Raw genomic sequence first — 17953 nt, 5'->3', positions numbered from 1 at the left:
AATCTTCAACCGATCATCTCTGAAGAATCAATGCATCTGATCCCCGGTCTAACCAGTAATCCTGGTTCCGAATGGATTAGGTGTCTAATCAGGATGACAGATTAGAATCTATCCCCCTTTGGTTTGAGCGCTGTTTCAGTTGACTGCCCCACGGACGTGTCTCCAGAATAGGCGGATACAATATTCGTACAGCCCGCAACTGCGGCCGCCGCAATGTTTACAGTAGAGAGCGCAAATGAGAGTTTCAAGAACATGGTCTGTTTGTGCGGTCGTGTAGAATATTCCCGGAAATAATAAAACACCCCATAGTGTATCCGACAGGAGGCTGAAAGACAGAATGATAACCCCTTATGTACATCACGGTGACAGGCATAGTCGCGCGCACCTGAAGGGGAAAGCGAGAGACAAGAAAAAAGATGGATATATAGACAGGATTAGCATAAATAAGACAGGTAAGACCGGACACAGAGAGACTCGGAAACTCCATCAGAAATGGTCATCAAGGGCTCCCAATGCGGCGTGCTAACGGGTGATGAGTGTGAGGATGGACAAAATGCACTTAGAAACTACCGTTGGGCGCCTGGACCAGCCGTGCGCGACGAGTGTGTTCCCACCGTTGATATACAACGCCGCAGCGTGACTTGATCGGTGGCAGTTTCCTGGACATGAGCTTGATGCCGCTGCAGAGCCGGGAGGGTAAGGGCATGGGAAGATCAAAAGACAGATAGATCTAATTACGGACAGGCTGGTATCCACTTTGCCTCCATTGCGACTGGAAGTTCGACATCTCCGTCCTGTTAGTGTCAAACTTGCTGTTCTCCAAGTTATACTCAGCGCGACCAGCTCGTCGCTGCTTGACGCAGTAGAAGGCGAAAAGGCCAAGCGCGCATGCGCCAACGCCAGCAATGGCACAGGCAATGCCGATTTTGGCACCGCTAGGCAGCTTGGCCCATTTCTGGCTCACTGACTCTGCTGGCGGCTTATTGATCTCCTTTTCAATGGTGGAGTTACCCCTGATTGAATTAGCGATATGGACTGTGGGCAACACAGAAATTCCAACTTACTGCACAGTCTCGATGCTCCCCCAGGTGCCACTGCGGTCCGTGTACTTGTATTCCTTGCCGGTGGAGAAGTCGTGTACTCGCACCCGCTGGATGTACATGTTGTAAGGTCCAGCTTCGTAGTCAACCTCGCCGCCAGCCCATTCGATAGTACCTATCGGGTTCTTAGGATCGCCTGCAGGCCAGACACCCAATCGGATGTTCATAGGGGTCTGGGGGAATGTCGTTCCGTTGGTAGCATTATCGTAGGTCAACGTCCGCTGGAGCTGCCCGTCAATCCACCACTCCAGCTTCTCGTGTGTCCAGTACGTGGTATAGTTGTGGAAGCCGGTTGTAGCGCTGCCGTTGACCTCGTGGAATTCCGCACGACCATAAGTAGCGACGCCCTTGCTGTAGTAGTTGGACTGAACATGGGTGGTGTCGTATCCCACCCACTCCCAATCAATCTCATCCAAATCGTCAGATTGCAGGACCACACTGCTGACGATACCTCGACCTGGGGCGGCCTGCACGATGGACTCGACAATGCCGCCGAAGATGTAGAAGTTGGACTGGACCGTCGGCGACTGCAGTCTTTTGGCGATAGAAAACTCTGCACCTTTGTCCGTGTAATCAATGGCACCGTTTGTGATATTCCAAATCTTGTCGTCAAGCGAAGATGTGAAATTGAAGGTGGCATTGGTACCCAAAGCTGGATCAGGGGGACAGGTCACGTTCAGCGGGTTACAGTTCGTCCAGGTCTGCGCCGTAACGGAGGAGATGCTGGTGGCCAGGAGGCCGAGAAGGAGAAGGAACGTCATGGTCGGATCAATATTGCTTTATATATAGAAAATTAACACTTCATTCGAGGGACTGAGACGTCGACAGAGAACGCGGGGTGATCGGTCTGCTTTTCGGGGTTCGTTTTAAAGAACGGATGTGCGACTTGACGCACCGCAAGAGAGAAGGAGCCCCCGCCACCAGGGATAACAGACACGATCAATCTATGTTGCAAAACGGGAAAGAGAAGAGGGAGAGGAAGAGGTCGGAGGGCATGATAAGGATAATAATAATAAGAATAACGGTTTGGTGGTCCTGGTGCAATAAGGGCGGCCAGCGCCTCGAACGAGTAAGGGGTCGACCATGGAGAATAAACGAGCAGATCCAAGTTGCGCCTAAACTGCTAGTCTCGGGAAAAGAACAAGACCTTATTGCTTTGTAGACCTGTGAGTGGTTTCTCTCCTTGTCAAAACGAGGCTATCTATCAGCCAGAAGCACCGGCGCGGCGCCGTCAGGGGTCAAACCGCACTGAGTCGGTTCTCGCCGAGAGATAACGTTGGCCACGGTGGAACCGTGGAGAGGAACTTCTCCTGTCGACCACAGTCCATCACCTTGGCATTTTGTCTGCTCGCCTCTTTCCATTGTGGCTGTCGAGAGCTCTGTTCCTCTGGGTGATCTGATATACTGAGAAATCCATCATCTCAAGAACAATGGTTCTCCCCCATCTACGGTTGGTTACACCACCGGAGAACGAGATTTCGTGGCGACGGCACGAGGCGAATGGTGAGACTAGTCACTTCGCCAACTCGCGACGGCATGATTTAGTGGATTTCTCCTAGTAACCACCTTCTTATTGGCCTTTGAACTCGGGTACCTGACAATAATCGTCTACTGGTCGTCTACTGGGTCAGCCGGTTTCACTCTGTTGGCACGCAGTAAGTGCAGGCCAACTTTTCTGCACGCCTGTTTGCTATATCTAATGAGAGAAATATCTTTCAGCTCAACCAACTCCTGCTCTTGCACAGCACACTTATTATTGCCTTATGGCGATCTTGGAACAGCACAAGGACCCACGACTGTCTTGCACTAGATAGCTTACCACTTCCAAGGGCATCATACGTACGCCGTAGTGCCCGTCCTGGTTAATTACATGGGTATGTCTTCCCAAACGTTCGAAGACTTCTAGCTCTGCCCTTGGTCCAATGAGCCAGCAAAGCTACAGGTGATACACTGAAGCAAGACGGTGCCAATAATTGCCATAGCTTGAGCTTTGAGGTCATGCGCAATCAAATGCCGATTGCCGATGGTTCCTTACAAGGTACTGTATCCACCTGATCGCGGATTCCCCAGCTTGGGGAAGAAGTGCGAAACGACACCTCGTGCGGCTTCAAAAACTCGAGCTCCGAAAATTGTATACAGAAGCGCATGAAAGGATGTGCGACTAAGGAATATACACACCATATTCCTGTTGATCCACTTTCGAGGCAGTCTGTTTCCACCATGTCACTGCGTCAGTCGGGAGCTTGAGCTTACGTTCATTATTGCAGTGTTCGGGCTTCACTTGTGTAAATAGGAGAGAGGCGGTATGGACTAGTGGGCCTTCTATCGGTGCCTCAAAAGCTTAGCCCTCGAACGGAGAAATGATGCCGTACTAAATCCCCCTAAAATCATTCCAATTATAGCCCTCTGTGGGAGAGACGTCATCGCGCCGTTGACGAGGGTTTTCTAATATCATTTTTGGGGAGCCAGTGCACTCAATTACAGTGACGGCAAATACTGAGTTAATGCGATGCCGAAAGGGAACACGGGGATAGAAGACGAGAGTGCACCTGGTAGTCGAATATCCGCACACGACGGCAGAGACGACAGATCCTTGATTATTGGTATTCTTTGATGACACGAGGCTCATGTTTTTTCACTCGTTTCGACCTAGTATCTGCAGATTGCTTTCTTTGGAAGATTCTCAACTTGTCTTATTTCATGTCGTCTTAAGGACGTCTGTTCTGCTCTTACTCACGTCTGGCAGATTACGTCTGACCCCACACATCTATAGATGGACATATTTGATCATAGGGAGAATTATTATCAACAGTACTAGTTTTTTTCTACAAGGGAAACAGTACTAATATGAATCATCAGTTCCATCAGTTCTCTGCCGATTACAAGGTAAAAAATGTGGAATTGGCGTATCATCATAACGTTGACAATCATCAGGACATTACTCGTACAATATATCGTCAAGACCTGCAAGCGACCCATTGGCGCTACAGGAGCTGCAACAACAAAAAGAAAGAAATCCGAGGGACGATTCCCATTTCCATCGTGCTTGTCATGACACACATTTATCTTATGGCGTCTATGGCCATCACGTCGTGTGTTTTCAGTCACTTCGCTCCGCGCTGCATGTTGCGGACTCGTTCATCGAGAGGCTCGTCACTGATTCAAATATACTTTCGCTGGTCGCCTCACGTCGTCGCGATATCTGCGTGATCTGGATGGAGACTTCTCGATCACATAGGAATCCGATCTTCTACGGCGGTGTCGGCCCCGTGAGTCTGTCGCTCCGCTTCTGTAACCCCAGTCTGGGTCACCACCAGAGAATGCCCCCGGCGTGGAACACAGCCGGATTATCCAGATGATAAGGAGAGTTCCAGCGATTGACCCAATGACGATTCCCGCAATGCCACCGCCGCTGATCGTACTTGGACAGGACGAAGTGTCTGCCCGTGGAGTGAGGAGGGTTGGAGCCTGAATACGCAAATGATATTAGCAGTCTGTTATGAGTAATTCAGTCAACTTGCGACTGGAAGAGGGATTATTGTTCCTGACGGGCCGAAGAGCAATTGATCCACGGTTCTGCTGAGCGGAACCAATTGCGGCGAACCAGAAGATTATTTCCAAACTACTCACCATTGTTATGTTTGCGTATAGAGTGCCCAATTAATCTTTTGATGCTACCAAGGCCTTTGAATATACGACTCAAGACTGATTATATGAGGGCCAGTGGAGGCAGCACGGTGGAATGCCCACGATGGCTGGAGGATTGTCGACTCTTCTGCGACGGGCCTGCGAGGAGGTTTGGCAGCGAGGCACACATCCACCATAAGAACACCCACCGACTCGAATGTGGACAAGCAAGCTAACTTATGCTTACTGTATGGAAAAGCCTGGATCCTTTTTCATCGACAGCCGACCAGTTCAACACCAGATTCTCTCCGCTCCTGACGTCAGACACACGATTGCACAAAAATACACAACCCCAGATCGTTTCCTTGCCTGGCTTTCAGATCCGTGCTATCTAACCACGAGCAGGAGAATATCCCCGACGCGTGTCGCTCTAAACCTGGAATGTGCAAGCGTCGAGAGGATTATCCTTGCATGCTTCTCTCATGTATGCGATCATGCCATGCAGTGGTATCGCTAGGAATAAACGCCCCGATGGGACATACAGCATCCGATTCGCTATCGATTCTTCCAAGTTCAATGTCTATTTCTACATTCGTCGAATTGTCTTGCTGGGTCAACTTTCCCGTTGGGTCTGCTTTGTACTCTAGTACCAGTAGACTCGTGTCCCGTCCCATCTGGAAGAAACTACCGGGCTTATCATGGCTTCAAACCTTCTACCATACTCTCGATACACCCAGGTACCGAGGTACATACAAGGACCATTGTTCACATTTATGCTGGTGTTTAACTCCAGGCGCAACCATATCATATTGACCTTATACACTGTACTACCCGGGCGGTTCTACCTTTGAATCCGTCTAAGGAGGGGCTGGGCTGGATCCTTTTATCGATAAGTCCCTCGACTAAACCAAGGCAGAAACAATTGACAGAATAGCGGCAGCTTACGGAGTATACTGTATTTTCTCTCATAACTTCGCAGCAGACACGACAGATTAACTTCCGCCGCATCCATGGTACTTGCCATACTTTTTCCCAGCCTCCCGTAGTCCGTCCGAGATGCTGTTTGATGTGACGTCACTCCCGATGAGGGGAAAAGACGGGATTTTCCATACAAATTGCCCGACTGAGGTTCAGAACTGACTAGTTATACTCTTATGGTAAGTGCGAGAAAGAAGCAGGATTTTACCATACGCAGAAGATAGTACCATACGTGATATGCGACTGCTGTATGGTATGTATGTACAATATGTCCTCGAGTGGGTCTTGATTGTGGTTGAAGAAGAAACACAACTGGTTGGATCTACTTTATAGAAATACTAATCATTCAGGTACCATACTGGTTCACTTTATGAATGACTGTATAGAATTCACGACACTAGTCTATACCTCTACCATATATATATTGCTAATGGGCTCAATCAAAGCCTACGATCTACATGAACGATCGCCTCCGCATTCCCTTCATCATGAGGCCTCGCTTGGTGATCGCACCGGCCTCCACCAAGGACTCTTTGCGTCCCGGGCCAAAGTCTGGAGTACCACCCAGAGTGCCAAAGATGTCACCAATGTAGTTGGTCGGCTTGACGCCCTTGGCGAAAGTGGCATTCCATCCGTTCAGAATACCCTCCACAACCTTGATACCGGCCGCGTAGATATTCTCAATAGCGGGCTCGAAACCTCCCTGATCCGCATAGAGAAGGTTGTACATGGCATTCTCGCCCGGGTACGGACGGTCAAAGTCGGACGCGGTGCGCATGACGATAATACGCGAGAAGTCTGTCAGGTTGCGCGCGGAGGAGCGCAGGAGGGCCTCCAGCGTCGCGTTGTCCTCCTGCGCGGTCGCGCAGTACAGACCTGTTCCGTTGGTCAGGACGCGAGTTGTGTTCTGGAAGGCATTGCTCAGGATGTTTCCGCTGTAGTAAACATCGGAGGTAGCGACGTCGCACTCGACCACGGAGGGACCAGTAGCGCCGGCCTTGTAGACATTGGTTCCAGTGGCGTAGTGGGCGCGGTAGGCCTTTGCAGCGGAGGAATCAGACAGGTTGGCGGTCTTTGCGAACTCAACTGCCAAAGATCGCAGGGCGGTGTTCACTTCGAAGACCTCGGTTCCGTAGATGTTGGCAGGATACTCGTCCGGCGCGTAGGCTCCCTGGGGGATGTATCCGGTGTTATAGTTGGCAGGGATCTCGCGGGCATCGAACTCGTACTGCAGAGCGACTTGGACCGCGAAACGAGCGAAGGTCACGGAACCGAGCGTCGCGACCTCCGGGTTGATCCCGGCGATCCCGGCGATGAAGAAGTATGTCTTGGTCAGATCGAAAAGCGGGGAGGCGACCAGAGACGAGATCGTGACGGCAGCATTGATCTCAGATTCACCGGTGACCAGCTGGCAGACGCTGTAGTCGGAAGTGCAATGCGCGTCGGGGAAGATGGGAGAGAAGCCGGGCACGGTGATGTTGTGCGCAAGGAGGTTGAATTCTGGGATTCCCCACCAGGCTTCAGCTTCAGGGGCGAACTAGATCATGATTGTTAAGTTAGACACTGTGACAGCAAAAGAAAGGCATCGAACAGAACAGGGTGAGTCGATTGAGAGAAGCACTGGCCATGCCGTCTCAAATAGCTGTGCCACAAAAACTCGAATCAAGCTTGCAATTGGAGCAAAGCAATGGAGTATTGGAGACAAGTCCAGAACGCATCGCAAATGAGACTTCCACCTACCATCGAAATGATGAACACCTTGGGTGCAATCTTTCCACCGTGCTTGTTCGCATGGCCATTGCGCACCACATCTCCCTTCGAGCTGGCCGTCGGACTGGCCGATACGGCAGACAGCAATGAGCTGCCCGCCAGCAGAAGACCGGCCGCGATTGACTTGAGCTGCATTGCGCTTGCTTGCCCTCTTCAAGCAGCCTGGGATGGATCGCGCACCTTGATCGTTTCGTGAGATTAGCCCAAGACGAGAGCCATCCTGGCCCTTTTGTAGCTGAATTAGCTACCTACCTAGTTAACCCACCGGCCGCGCCCAGCGGGGAAAAGCGAAGGCGGAAAAAAAAAAAAAGGAGCCCACATGGTTCACCACCAAGCGTCCCGCGGAACATGATGATTATTATTATTAACTAGGACACCTTCATTTACAGATAAGCACTCCCTGGCTGCTAACTAGATTATCATCATTAGTAGTCGAGTAGAGGAATCGATGCGACCTGGCTATCTCTGGGTTCCACTCTTCGGTCGTCCGCCGGCTTTCCCTCTACGATAATTATCTTGGCTCCTTAAGTATCAGCTCGTTATCAGAATAATAAAAAAAATACGATAATCAAAGCTCTAGATACATGCTTATTCAGCCGCACTAGTTTCACGCTAAAAAGTAGCCTGGAACATCCCATAATAGGAATCCAGCAAGACGTTAGATAGGTATGGTATATCTACCTCCTCCGTAGCCTCACGATTCTCCAGCCGATCCGCTATCACCCATGCCTTCACATCGCCGTCCGCGGCCAAAGATTTCTCTCTGGGCACGTTTTCGGACATGGCTTCGCTACTGGGAGTCCTCGCTCCGACTACGCAGTAGTCTGCTCCGGCTCAGAGAACACAAGCATCCCTTCCTTGCGCTGCTGCTCATGTTTATCCCATATCGATCTTGGTTCTTCGAAATCCCAGGCCCATTTTCTCTCCGTGCACTCATTGAGGACCAGAAGAATGGGACAGGGATAATTCGATCCCAATTTGGTGACATACATAATCTCCGGGGTATTCCCATCTGGCGCATGCGCGACACGCCACTGCGGTCTCTCTACCGGCTCTACGAGCTTCACCTCGCTGATCGATACGATCTAATGGGGTACGAAATGGAATATTTCTTTGCTCGTCCTGATTGGAAGCTGCAAGATATCCCAGACCTGAGAGATTCCGATCCGCTTCGTTATGCTGTTATCGCCTGTATTGTCGAGGAATTACACGAGGCGATCAATTGGAGGCTCAGTCTGGGCCTGCGAAGAAATGGTGAACATGTTTATCGTGATCAGAACGATGACCCATTGCCACCATTTCTTCCTGAGGACTTGCCTGGTTGGACCAAGAATGTAGCACCGATTGACAAGGAGCTATTGAGGCAGTCTGTACCACCAGATAAGCTTGATACGGATGGAAACCTCGTGCTTGAGGCGGGGGGTCAGAGTCCGATTTTTGCACAGCGTAACATTATCACGAACACGGGCTGGCTCTATACTATCTAGGAGCAATCTAATTAAACCCATGCAATGCCACCGGACTCCATTTAACCTTTAACCCGCAAACCCCTGCCTATCCGAAGATATCTTCATTGTACATACTTGTGGCGATACTCACGCGCTACGCGTCGCATCGTCTCGTGATCTGGAAGGACATCGAATCCGTTCATATTCATTGTCCGAATCGATTCTTCATCGAGAGGCCCCTTATTACGTACTCTCAGCTCCTTCAGAAGGGCAATCGCGTCTACCATATCATATTCTGCCTTTCGGCCGCGATCTGCGGCATGAATTCTTCGTAATTTGCGCTCGAGAGCCCATTCGAGAGGAGCGGCTAAGTAGAACTTCTCGGTTTTCTCCTTTGAAGAGCGTGATGCCCTGTTTCTCGGCTTGTTCAAACAAAAAGTATGTCGAGCTTTTTTTGGTCACAAAAATAGCGATATCTTCGCTGGCCCATTTATCGTTGTAATGAAGTTTAACCGCAACTGAGTAGATAGCCCTTTTGAGGGGAGTTTGAATATGCTGATCTTCCGCAAATTCCGGATCGATCATATAGTCGAGATCACCACTGCTTTCACGGATAAGACACCGCAAGGAACCCGCCTGCGGCAATGATACGGATAGGTGCGAACGCAACGATGAAGGCATTGTGACCCATTTCCTCGTCGAGAGCGGCAAGACCTTTTAGTTAGTGAGGATTAGCGGGGTTGGTTTGCTTGGTAGGAGAGCAGTGAAGAACAACTACCTTGTTGGAAATCCTTTTCATTCAGATATGCCTTTTGCTCTGTCATGGTGAGCTTTTTTCAAAGAGAAGTATTCTACAATATAGATTGGAACTTGAAAAATAAAAGAACGAAAGAAGAAAAGCATTGTGAACTAGCTTTCAGCTGATAGTTATTTATTTTTTCTGTTGCAGAGCCATCCCCCAAGACGGTGTACGAAGTCCAACGTTTATTCGCAGATTAAGACGCCCCCCAAAAGCGTTGCTGGCACTCTCTATGGAGTATGGATCATTGATAATAACCGATAGCAGAAGCCTTTACTTCTTCGCAGGAAGGCGCTTAACTTATATCAGACCTAGGGGCCAGACCTCTAAGGAGTTCTCCTTTTTGGTCCAGTCGTGCAGTCGACTTCCGTCAACTTACATAACAGCAACTTGAGACCAGCACCATCCTATGTAACTAGTTTTAAATACAATGTTAGAAGCCTACTATGAAAGCTAGCACAATGTGCCATTATGTATGCATGCCTGACTCGGCTACCTGCCTTACAATACTCATCTTAAACGCAGCGCTTAATCTGCGCAGTTTATTGGGTCTATTCTAGTCTTAAATATGCTTGGTGGTGAAGCTGGAGCCCTGCAATCACCAATCACTTTGAGGGGCTAGATAGCATAGATGGGCCACCGAGAGCCGATGGAGTAACTGCTGTATTACGTGACTATACTGATACGGTGATACTCCAGCACACCCCCAGAGGTAACAATAAGACTATTGAGAAGCCAGATTGGTGTGCATCTGTCACTTCCGATTGGATTCAGAGGTGGTTTAAACGTTGGGTGGTTTAAACGTCGGGTGGTTTAAACGCTGGTTAGAGGACGAGAAGTTCTGGAGGGAATCTAAGAGCAAGAGCTCCGACGGGGAGATGCTGAGGCTGTCGAAGGAAGCGTTTCAAGTCGCCCAGCTGTCTGTTGGGACGAAGAGAACAGAAAAGCCAAAGGGAAGACTATGAGACGAGGCCAGGAAGTCTTAGAAATACTGAATATGATAATGTAGTAGATTATATGGGTAAAATCACAGTGCAGTTTTTTGACATCCACTATCAAATGTACGAGCTACAGTCAGTTATGAGTATTGCCAGAATCTAGAAACATCAAAATAGTCACGTAATGGATACTGATTGAACTTATTTATCTTGGAAACTGTTCTAGAATAAGCTATGGAAACAAGGCAGCAATCTCATCCTTGTAAAGATCCAATGTCTGTAATCTAGCCACGCTTCCCTTGATGGTGGTAATAAAAGGTTTCCCCTTAGTCGCCACGATAACGCGCTCAGGGGAAAGCTGAACAGATGGATGACAGTGAGAATTTACTTCGTCGATATAAGGTGCCAGGCTCGTCAAGAAGGCCTGGCGATCATTTTCATATTCTGTTCCCGGAATAAGCTCTACAATGAGTACCGGAGCTGAGCGACCATGACCCCCAATAATGGCAGACTTGACACTTGGGTGAGCCATAATCTCTGGCTCCAGAGACGAAGCATGCAAGCCCTCTCCGTGGGACAGATATACGTAGTCATCACTGCGGCCGATGATTTTCCAGAGGCCCTTGTGCTCTGGATGCTCTTTCCAGAGATCATTAGTCTCGAAGCGATCGCGGTCAGGGTAGACAAGGAATATTTGCTGTATTGCACATTCTGGACGTCGCACGAAGACCAGCTCATGCAGGTCGTTCATCCTGTGCTGCATTTCGGCCCCCGCATGCTTTTGGAATGCGACATAATCCCACGCGTCTTTATTATCATGAATTGTCGTAAAGTAGCCGCCGGCCTCGGTACTACCGATGCATGGGACCACTTGAACATAGGGGGTTAATAGGTCGGCAGATTTGGCTGATAGCGGGGCACCAGCGTAATGAATGTATTTCAGTTCTCGTAATGCCTGGACGCCAGCTGGGGATAGGCAGAGCTGATCGATCAGGGCCGGGGTCAGAAGAGCGCCATCTACACGTCCGAAACGCAGGATATCCATGACAACCTCAGGAGAAGGCAGTCCGGGAGGCCCGATCACACCCGTCATATGCACGAAAGAAGTCATGCAGAGCGACATCATCATTCCGACAAACTAGCCAATGTGAGTCAACTGTTCGAAGAGAAATCGATAGCATGATGGGTAGAAGATTTGAGACTTACGTGCAGTGAGGGCAACGGCGTGTACCATCTTCTCTGTGCATACTGATGGAGATGAGACTCCTCGATATCAGGGAGGGTCTGTGCAGTATCGGGTGTAGCCATCATTCGATGAGTATAGGTGATAGGCTTTGGATGTCCTGCTCCAAGTTTAGTCTTCTATTCTGGAAATGGCATATAAATTGGATACATACCTGTAGTGCCAGACGTGTGGAATACTAGCCAGGGATCATCTTTCCCTTCGTCCCATGTCTTACTGTAAGTAACTAGCTCTGCTTCAGCTTCGAGTGAGAACTCTTCGGGCTCCGGGACGGTGATCGTCTGTATGTGAGGTGCTCCGCGTAGGACTGCTTCAACAGGATCTGCCATTGACGCTGGCCTCAAATAGACAGTGCAGTTTTTCTTTTCGAGGATTTGCAGCTGAGCTTCTGGTGTGGCCAACGGGGAGGGAAGCACCATCTACCGATGGTGAATTAGTCTATCTAGCATTTCTCCACCATACAAGAGAGCCTCACGTACCACTTTCTGCAGCTTAGCTGCTGCTACTGCAAGGATTTGATATCGGAGATCTTTTGGGCCTGCATAGGCAAAGCACTGGAACGGCTCTGAAGTCTTAGGAAGGTTCCGACTGAGCCAATGAGCAGCACTATTGGCAGCATTGTTCAACTGTCGAAAAGAAATATCCCGATAGCCTGCAGACAGATTTTGCTCGTCAATGGGAACCGATATCCACGGACTATTGGAGCCGTCTTCGGCTCTTTTCTCGATCACCGAAGCGAGAATTCGCCTGCCGTGGTCAACACCAGGCAACGGAAAACTCGCGGACATCATCGAGAATAGGTGTCTAGATATTATCCAAGCACTTTTTGTTTATCAAGTAGACGATGGAATTATCCAGAGCTTTTGGCTGGAGATGTGATGAGGACAGATACGTCGATCATGGAGATGGAGCTTGGCGGGGCGGGGAAGTTCTTTACTTATGTAGTCTACCTACACAGTACCAAGTAAGTAAGAGTGAGAGTATAGTACCCGTCTGTCTCTTCTCCCGACATGCTGAAAATCATTTTATCTTAATAAGTCGTCTGGGGGCGAAGGCTAGAGATATTGTGCAGTAAGAATCGCAAATCTCATTGGCCACACAGTTTGCGCCATTAAAATGAAGATTGTAGATCATCGAATGTGTTGCGTGGGGGCTATAATCTGCCTCTATCTGCCCCTTGTAGCCCACCATGTGGATGGGGCCAAAAGCGAATGCATATGTGCACAATTGCAAAGTGCGGAAGGTATAAGGTAGCTTTGTAAAGTGCCAACGGTAGCTTGGACATCAGTCCCTGAGGAGATGATTCAGTTAGCTCATATTCCTTAGGACTTTCCTTTGGTTAATATACTCACATGTCGAATCCGCAATGGATTGCTGAATTGGGGTGATAATGAAGCAGTTCGGAAGCAGGAAGCAATAAGATCTATGGGATGATGACTCTGAAGAGTTCTCTCCGGAGTGTCGGAACTCTGCAAAGCAGACCCGGGTAAGAAGTTGGTCAAAGGCTGTTTCTATTTGGATTTATTCCTCATTCAGACTCATGGTTCTAGAAGTATATTCCATTCCTTAAGGAACCGACGAATTACATTGGGAGTATGTCTCTCTTCCCTCACTTGACATTGACTAATTCTGCTCACTCAAAACCAATCTTTGTGATCAGACCAGCTAACTCTATCAGTGTATTTCGCGCTCAACGAAGCAGCTTAATTGGTCGCGCGGCTGGCCCAGAATATCACAATCATCAAGAGCGAAGATATCGGTGAATGGGTCGAGAGCTCCGGTATTGCGCTGGAGTCCAAGAACAGAGTTAAGGTATCAATGGTTAAGAGCACATATTCCCCTATAAATTCATTCATCGTCCAGGGGAACAAGTTGTTTCTGTGGAAGTTGATTGTCTTGTATTTGGCGTTATCTATAGGGAATCCAATGCATTGTATCAATGCCTACGTGCATGGTTAACATCCATAGGAAGAATTCTTGAGGTTCATCTGATGTTACTAGATCCTCTTTATTCTTAATGACAGAGTAGTAGCAACACTAAAACTCTACAGCGTATAATGTCCGGGACTCGGGGGTACCTCTCCGGTTTCCCAGACCTTCATCTCCGACCCGAGTTGGAATTCAATGATGCCTCCGTCAACCATGACATCTTTGTGCTCGAACCAGTTCTTGTTCCACTGCTTCCCATTAATCTGGACTCCTTGGACGAAATTTCCCTTGTCTTGCCCTGTCGCAGTAATACGCAACGTCTTGTTACCATTGATGGTCATGTTGAGATCTGGAAACCACGGTGAACCTAGCAGGTAAACGGGTTGGGTGACGACGGGATAAATTCCGATGATGTTCCATAGTAGCCACGAATTCATGGCCCCAGCATCTGAGTTCCCGGGAATCCCATACGGCGCATCCTTGAAGCTGCGCGATTGCTGTTAGTGTAGTTGAATTGAGGTTGTCGAGATACTTACTATTGATTAGCCAGACTACGTGATTGTTGGACACTTTTGGCTTGTTTGCTAATGTAATGGTAGAGATAAGGAGTCGCAAAATCGGGCTCGTTGCTAGGTACGGTCTTTTAGCATCAGTTCTATAAAAGGACAGGTATATACTAACCCGATGTTCATCAGAGTTGTGATACCAGCCCCATTTGCGCCGAGACTTTGCTGGCTCATATTTGGTTTGAACTGAAGAGGCTGTTAGAGGGCATATGGGGTTACGGTTAATCCTTTCCATACTCACCATCAAGTCCAGACGAGACTCGAAAGTCGTCGGTCCGCCCATGAATTCAACCAGGGTCTCCATGTCATGAGGAATTACGAAGGAGTATTCTTTCAATATCAGCGCCATCTTTCTTCTGTGGGCTGGCAACATAACTTACCCCACGGAACAGCTTCGTACGTATAATCGACCCACTCACATCCACCGCAAAGTAAAGGATCATAGGTAGTATTGAAGGTCCCATTCGAGAACTTGGGTGCCAGGAACCCGGCGAAACCTAGACTGGTGACGTTATGATCCCATATATTTTGCCAGTTAGCTGAGCGTTTCAAGTATTTCTGCTGATCCTCGGGCACCTCCCCAGCGGCAACTTGACTGAGAGCAAAATCATTAAGACTGTACTCCACGGTCCGAGAAATGCATCGAGTGTTTCGGTCCTGAGATACATATCCTAACTCCTTCCAGTCGCCCAGCGCACCACGACCTTCTTTTGTGCTGGCGGTATAATCAGTAGGATCGTAAGTATTGTAGGGTATGACCTCAGCATCTTTCTTCATTGCTGCATAGCCGTCCGTCCAATTGATCGCTCCCCGCAAGCCCTTAACGTAGGCATCGGCCAAAACGTTGTCTGCATTGGAACCTCCCTGGACCAGTCCGTTCCAATTACCGGACCGTCCATCTGGCAGGAAGCCTTGATGTCTATAAAAGGACGTGGTCAAAAATGACAGTTCCCTAAAAATGTAATGTCTTTCTTACCTCCAGATATCGATAAGGGATCGGATCATAGATTCGTAGTAAGTAGGCTGCACAAGATGGTAAAAGCTGACAGTGCAACGGAAGATGTCCCCTACATTGTAATGAGCTCTTTGTATCCGCAGTTATTGAGATATGGAACTTACACATTGTGTAAAAGTCATCCCAGAATGGTTCGTCCGATTCCCACAGAGGATTCTCTCCACTACGATCAGACGGCATGAGATGCATAAAGTACAGAGAACTGTACAGCAATCTCAAATGTGTGAAATTAGCAGACTGTCCAAGGGGAACTTGGATTTTACTGAAGACATCCTGGTTCCATTCTTTTACTGCCGCGGTGACAGTATCGTTCAAATTCCAAGAGCTGATTTCTGACTTGATGTATGAGTGAGCTTTGTCCACTGAGATAAAAGAAATGCCAACGCGGGAGCTGATCTGTGAAGATTGACTGCTATCATCCCAGGTAAAAAGCGCTCCGACGCGGTCATTCAGAGGACCAGATGTCGCTTTGGAGATATTCCCGTAGACAGGTTCGCTGATCCCGCCATTTGCGAGATTCTGATACCGAGGAATAGGATCAGTATTAACCCCAGTGAATGTCTGCGATGTGCTGGGCTTGTGATTGAATTCCCCGTAGAAGTACACAGTGAACGGGGCGCCTAGTTCAGCTATGAGTGTGTGCGGCTAATTCCGGATTAGAAATATAGACAAACCGTTGTTCCAGCCGCCAATATACGTGCCATATCCACTGTATGAGGCACCATCCTGTGATATCTCAATCTCGCCTCCAACATAAAATTGTGGACTTGTATCACTCGGTGATCCTGGGAGATACTGCGGAGCTGTTAAATCCTGGATGACTGTCTTGGATAGGGAAGAAGATTGCTTACATGGGATACGTCGACGAGTACATGCTTCTCACCCTCTGGAAAAGAATACTGAATGATACCAGAATGTCTGGACCCAGATAGTTCAATCGTGACGCCATTTTGTAGCTGACTCTTGAAATACCCCACACTAGCAGTATCATTGCCAACCTACACCGTTCTTTTAGATTCTATTTAGCCTCAAAATATTAGAGCTTCAAGACATACCCTGGGCTGACTATAAGTCAAATTGTCGAGAATATTGACCGGGGGAGCGATAGAAGTCAATGGCATTTGGCTAATCAGTCCATATTTAGGTGCACCTCCTGTACCACTCTCGTGCATCATGCCTGTATTCCGTTATTAAACGACTTCCTATACACACACACTCCATGAGAGAACGTACTTATTCCCGTGACATTGCCATCTGGAGTCCATCCGCCATTGAGGACCGCAATTGACCAATTCGCGGCGGTGGTGTCTATTCCAACCTTCACTACGCCAAAGGGCAGCGCACCACCAACAAAAATGTCACCTCCACCGAATCCCTTCCCAGCAATGGGGCCCTCTGATCCTATGAACGGGTTGACATATTGGGAGTAATCAATAGGAGTCGCAGTCACTCCAGAGATAGAAAATATGCTGTACACAATAAGATCGCGAACAAGCATGGTGCAAGACGAACTTCGGCTTAGAATGCTAACTCTCGAGGATACATGTACTCAGGTGTCGTTTCTCACAAGAAGCTCTATTTAACTGTCTCTATACTCCCCACGGACCGTACTCCGACCGGCATGCGTGGCCATGCTTCATGTCATAGCGCACTACTTGGCATCATGACAGAAGAGGAGAAGTAGCAAAAGCGTTCCTGTTACATCTGTTATTTTCGCTTACCCCGCATTATGTTCGGTGTAAGACCGAAGATCACAGATCGCAGGAGGGGAACTCCGGAGAGTAGATCCTGCGAGGTACGCTTGCCGGCGCTCATCGCATTCCAAACACAGCATCGACAGGTTTTGATATGACAGGTCCAAACAGACCGCTGAGGACTGTTGAAAGAAGATAATGGGCCAGCTGCCATAACTGCGAGTATTCTCGTATATGAAATAGGTTTTTGGTTTCTTCAAATTACGAGGGAAACAATAGAAATGTATGACTCTCATGACCCTTGCGGGAATCAAGATCCCGCCGATGCACAAGTGGCTTGAATTGGTCTCGTCTTACCGCATGGGGAAGATGATCGGCTTTCGATGCACGGACATTTTGGAGGTTAAGAAAAGGCCATAGCACTAAGTAATATGCTTCCTCCTGTTTGGTGGATAAACACATGGGGATATTCCTGAAAGTCTAAAAAGTATTAAGCTTCACTTTCCGCACTGCAGCATTATATGTGGTATTGAAAAGGACTTTCTCTAAGTTTTCCCTTTAAGCTACCTTGGAGTAAGCGAGAAATTGTCCAAAAATTATTTGGTTATAGCGGTGGAGATGAACGATCGCATGTTTATACACTGGAGCTGATCATAGTATGTTAAGATAACCAAAAGGAGAAATATCCTTTTGGTCGAGTGGTCTACAGATACGAGATAATATAGTGCTATAGCTATTACTATCGCCCAATAAACACATTACTATCTAAAATATTGAAGTTGTGTGTTTCCTCTCAAATTAATCTTTGTAGGCCCAATAACACAGAACTACAGTCAGCAGTTGATT

At 48.3% G+C, this 17953-nt stretch overlaps 7 protein-coding genes across 7 annotated transcripts; 1 reads left to right on the top strand and 6 right to left on the bottom strand.

Annotated features, from left to right (window-relative positions):
- Positions 1–730: 730 nt before the first annotated feature.
- C8Q69DRAFT_400770 (concanavalin A-like lectin/glucanase domain-containing protein) lies at positions 731–1861 on the bottom strand (the record flags this gene model as incomplete). The annotated part of the gene is made up of 2 exons (XM_028627899.1): positions 731–1013; positions 1065–1861. 2 exons carry the CDS (start codon positions 1859–1861, stop codon positions 731–733), a joined length of 1080 nt encoding a protein of 359 aa, XP_028485905.1.
- Positions 1862–3919: 2058 nt separating this feature from the next.
- On the bottom strand, positions 3920–5209 carry C8Q69DRAFT_464610 (hypothetical protein). Its single transcript, XM_028630435.1, has 3 exons — positions 4731–5209; positions 4036–4568; positions 3920–3987 (listed from the first exon to the last, which is right to left on the bottom strand). Exons 1-2 carry the CDS (start codon positions 4731–4733, stop codon positions 4254–4256), a joined length of 318 nt encoding a protein of 105 aa, XP_028485904.1. The 5' UTR covers positions 4734–5209; the 3' UTR covers positions 3920–3987; positions 4036–4253.
- An 846-nt stretch (positions 5210–6055) lies between these two features.
- C8Q69DRAFT_464607 (purine nucleoside permease) lies at positions 6056–8024 on the bottom strand. Its single transcript, XM_028630434.1, has 2 exons — positions 7446–8024; positions 6056–7242 (listed from the first exon to the last, which is right to left on the bottom strand). The coding sequence occupies exons 1-2, from the start codon at positions 7608–7610 to the stop codon at positions 6160–6162; spliced, it is 1248 nt and encodes a 415-aa protein (XP_028485903.1). The 5' UTR covers positions 7611–8024; the 3' UTR covers positions 6056–6159.
- Positions 8025–8082: 58 nt separating this feature from the next.
- Positions 8083–9087, top strand: C8Q69DRAFT_237852 (hypothetical protein). The gene has a single exon (XM_028626452.1). It carries the CDS (start codon positions 8201–8203, stop codon positions 8960–8962), a length of 762 nt encoding a protein of 253 aa, XP_028485902.1. The 5' UTR covers positions 8083–8200; the 3' UTR covers positions 8963–9087.
- C8Q69DRAFT_237858 (hypothetical protein) lies at positions 9087–9758 on the bottom strand. Its single transcript, XM_028626453.1, has 2 exons — positions 9699–9758; positions 9087–9637 (listed from the first exon to the last, which is right to left on the bottom strand). The coding sequence occupies exons 1-2, from the start codon at positions 9720–9722 to the stop codon at positions 9212–9214; spliced, it is 450 nt and encodes a 149-aa protein (XP_028485901.1). The 5' UTR covers positions 9723–9758; the 3' UTR covers positions 9087–9211.
- Positions 9759–10797: 1039 nt separating this feature from the next.
- On the bottom strand, positions 10798–13158 carry C8Q69DRAFT_416687 (putative AMP-binding enzyme). Its single transcript, XM_028628354.1, has 4 exons — positions 12383–13158; positions 12058–12322; positions 11867–12003; positions 10798–11798 (listed from the first exon to the last, which is right to left on the bottom strand). The coding sequence occupies exons 1-4, from the start codon at positions 12692–12694 to the stop codon at positions 10893–10895; spliced, it is 1620 nt and encodes a 539-aa protein (XP_028485900.1). The 5' UTR covers positions 12695–13158; the 3' UTR covers positions 10798–10892.
- Positions 13159–13869: 711 nt separating this feature from the next.
- On the bottom strand, positions 13870–17398 carry C8Q69DRAFT_464598 (glycosyl hydrolase). The gene is made up of 11 exons (XM_028630433.1): positions 16647–17398; positions 16469–16590; positions 16265–16411; positions 16088–16208; positions 15518–16033; positions 15375–15465; positions 14779–15317; positions 14640–14728; positions 14514–14584; positions 14369–14461; positions 13870–14318 (listed from the first exon to the last, which is right to left on the bottom strand). The coding sequence occupies exons 1-11, from the start codon at positions 16909–16911 to the stop codon at positions 13949–13951; spliced, it is 2424 nt and encodes an 807-aa protein (XP_028485899.1). The 5' UTR covers positions 16912–17398; the 3' UTR covers positions 13870–13948.
- Between the last annotated feature and the right edge of the window lie 555 nt (positions 17399–17953).

The sequence above is a fragment of the Paecilomyces variotii genome (genome assembly GCF_004022145.1).
Source record: "Paecilomyces variotii strain CBS 101075 chromosome Unknown C8Q69scaffold_4, whole genome shotgun sequence".
In the NCBI taxonomy this organism is placed as follows: domain Eukaryota; kingdom Fungi; phylum Ascomycota; class Eurotiomycetes; order Eurotiales; family Thermoascaceae; genus Paecilomyces; species Paecilomyces variotii.
Note: the sequence above shows the minus strand (reverse complement) of the source record. Positions and strands in the feature narration are given on the sequence as shown.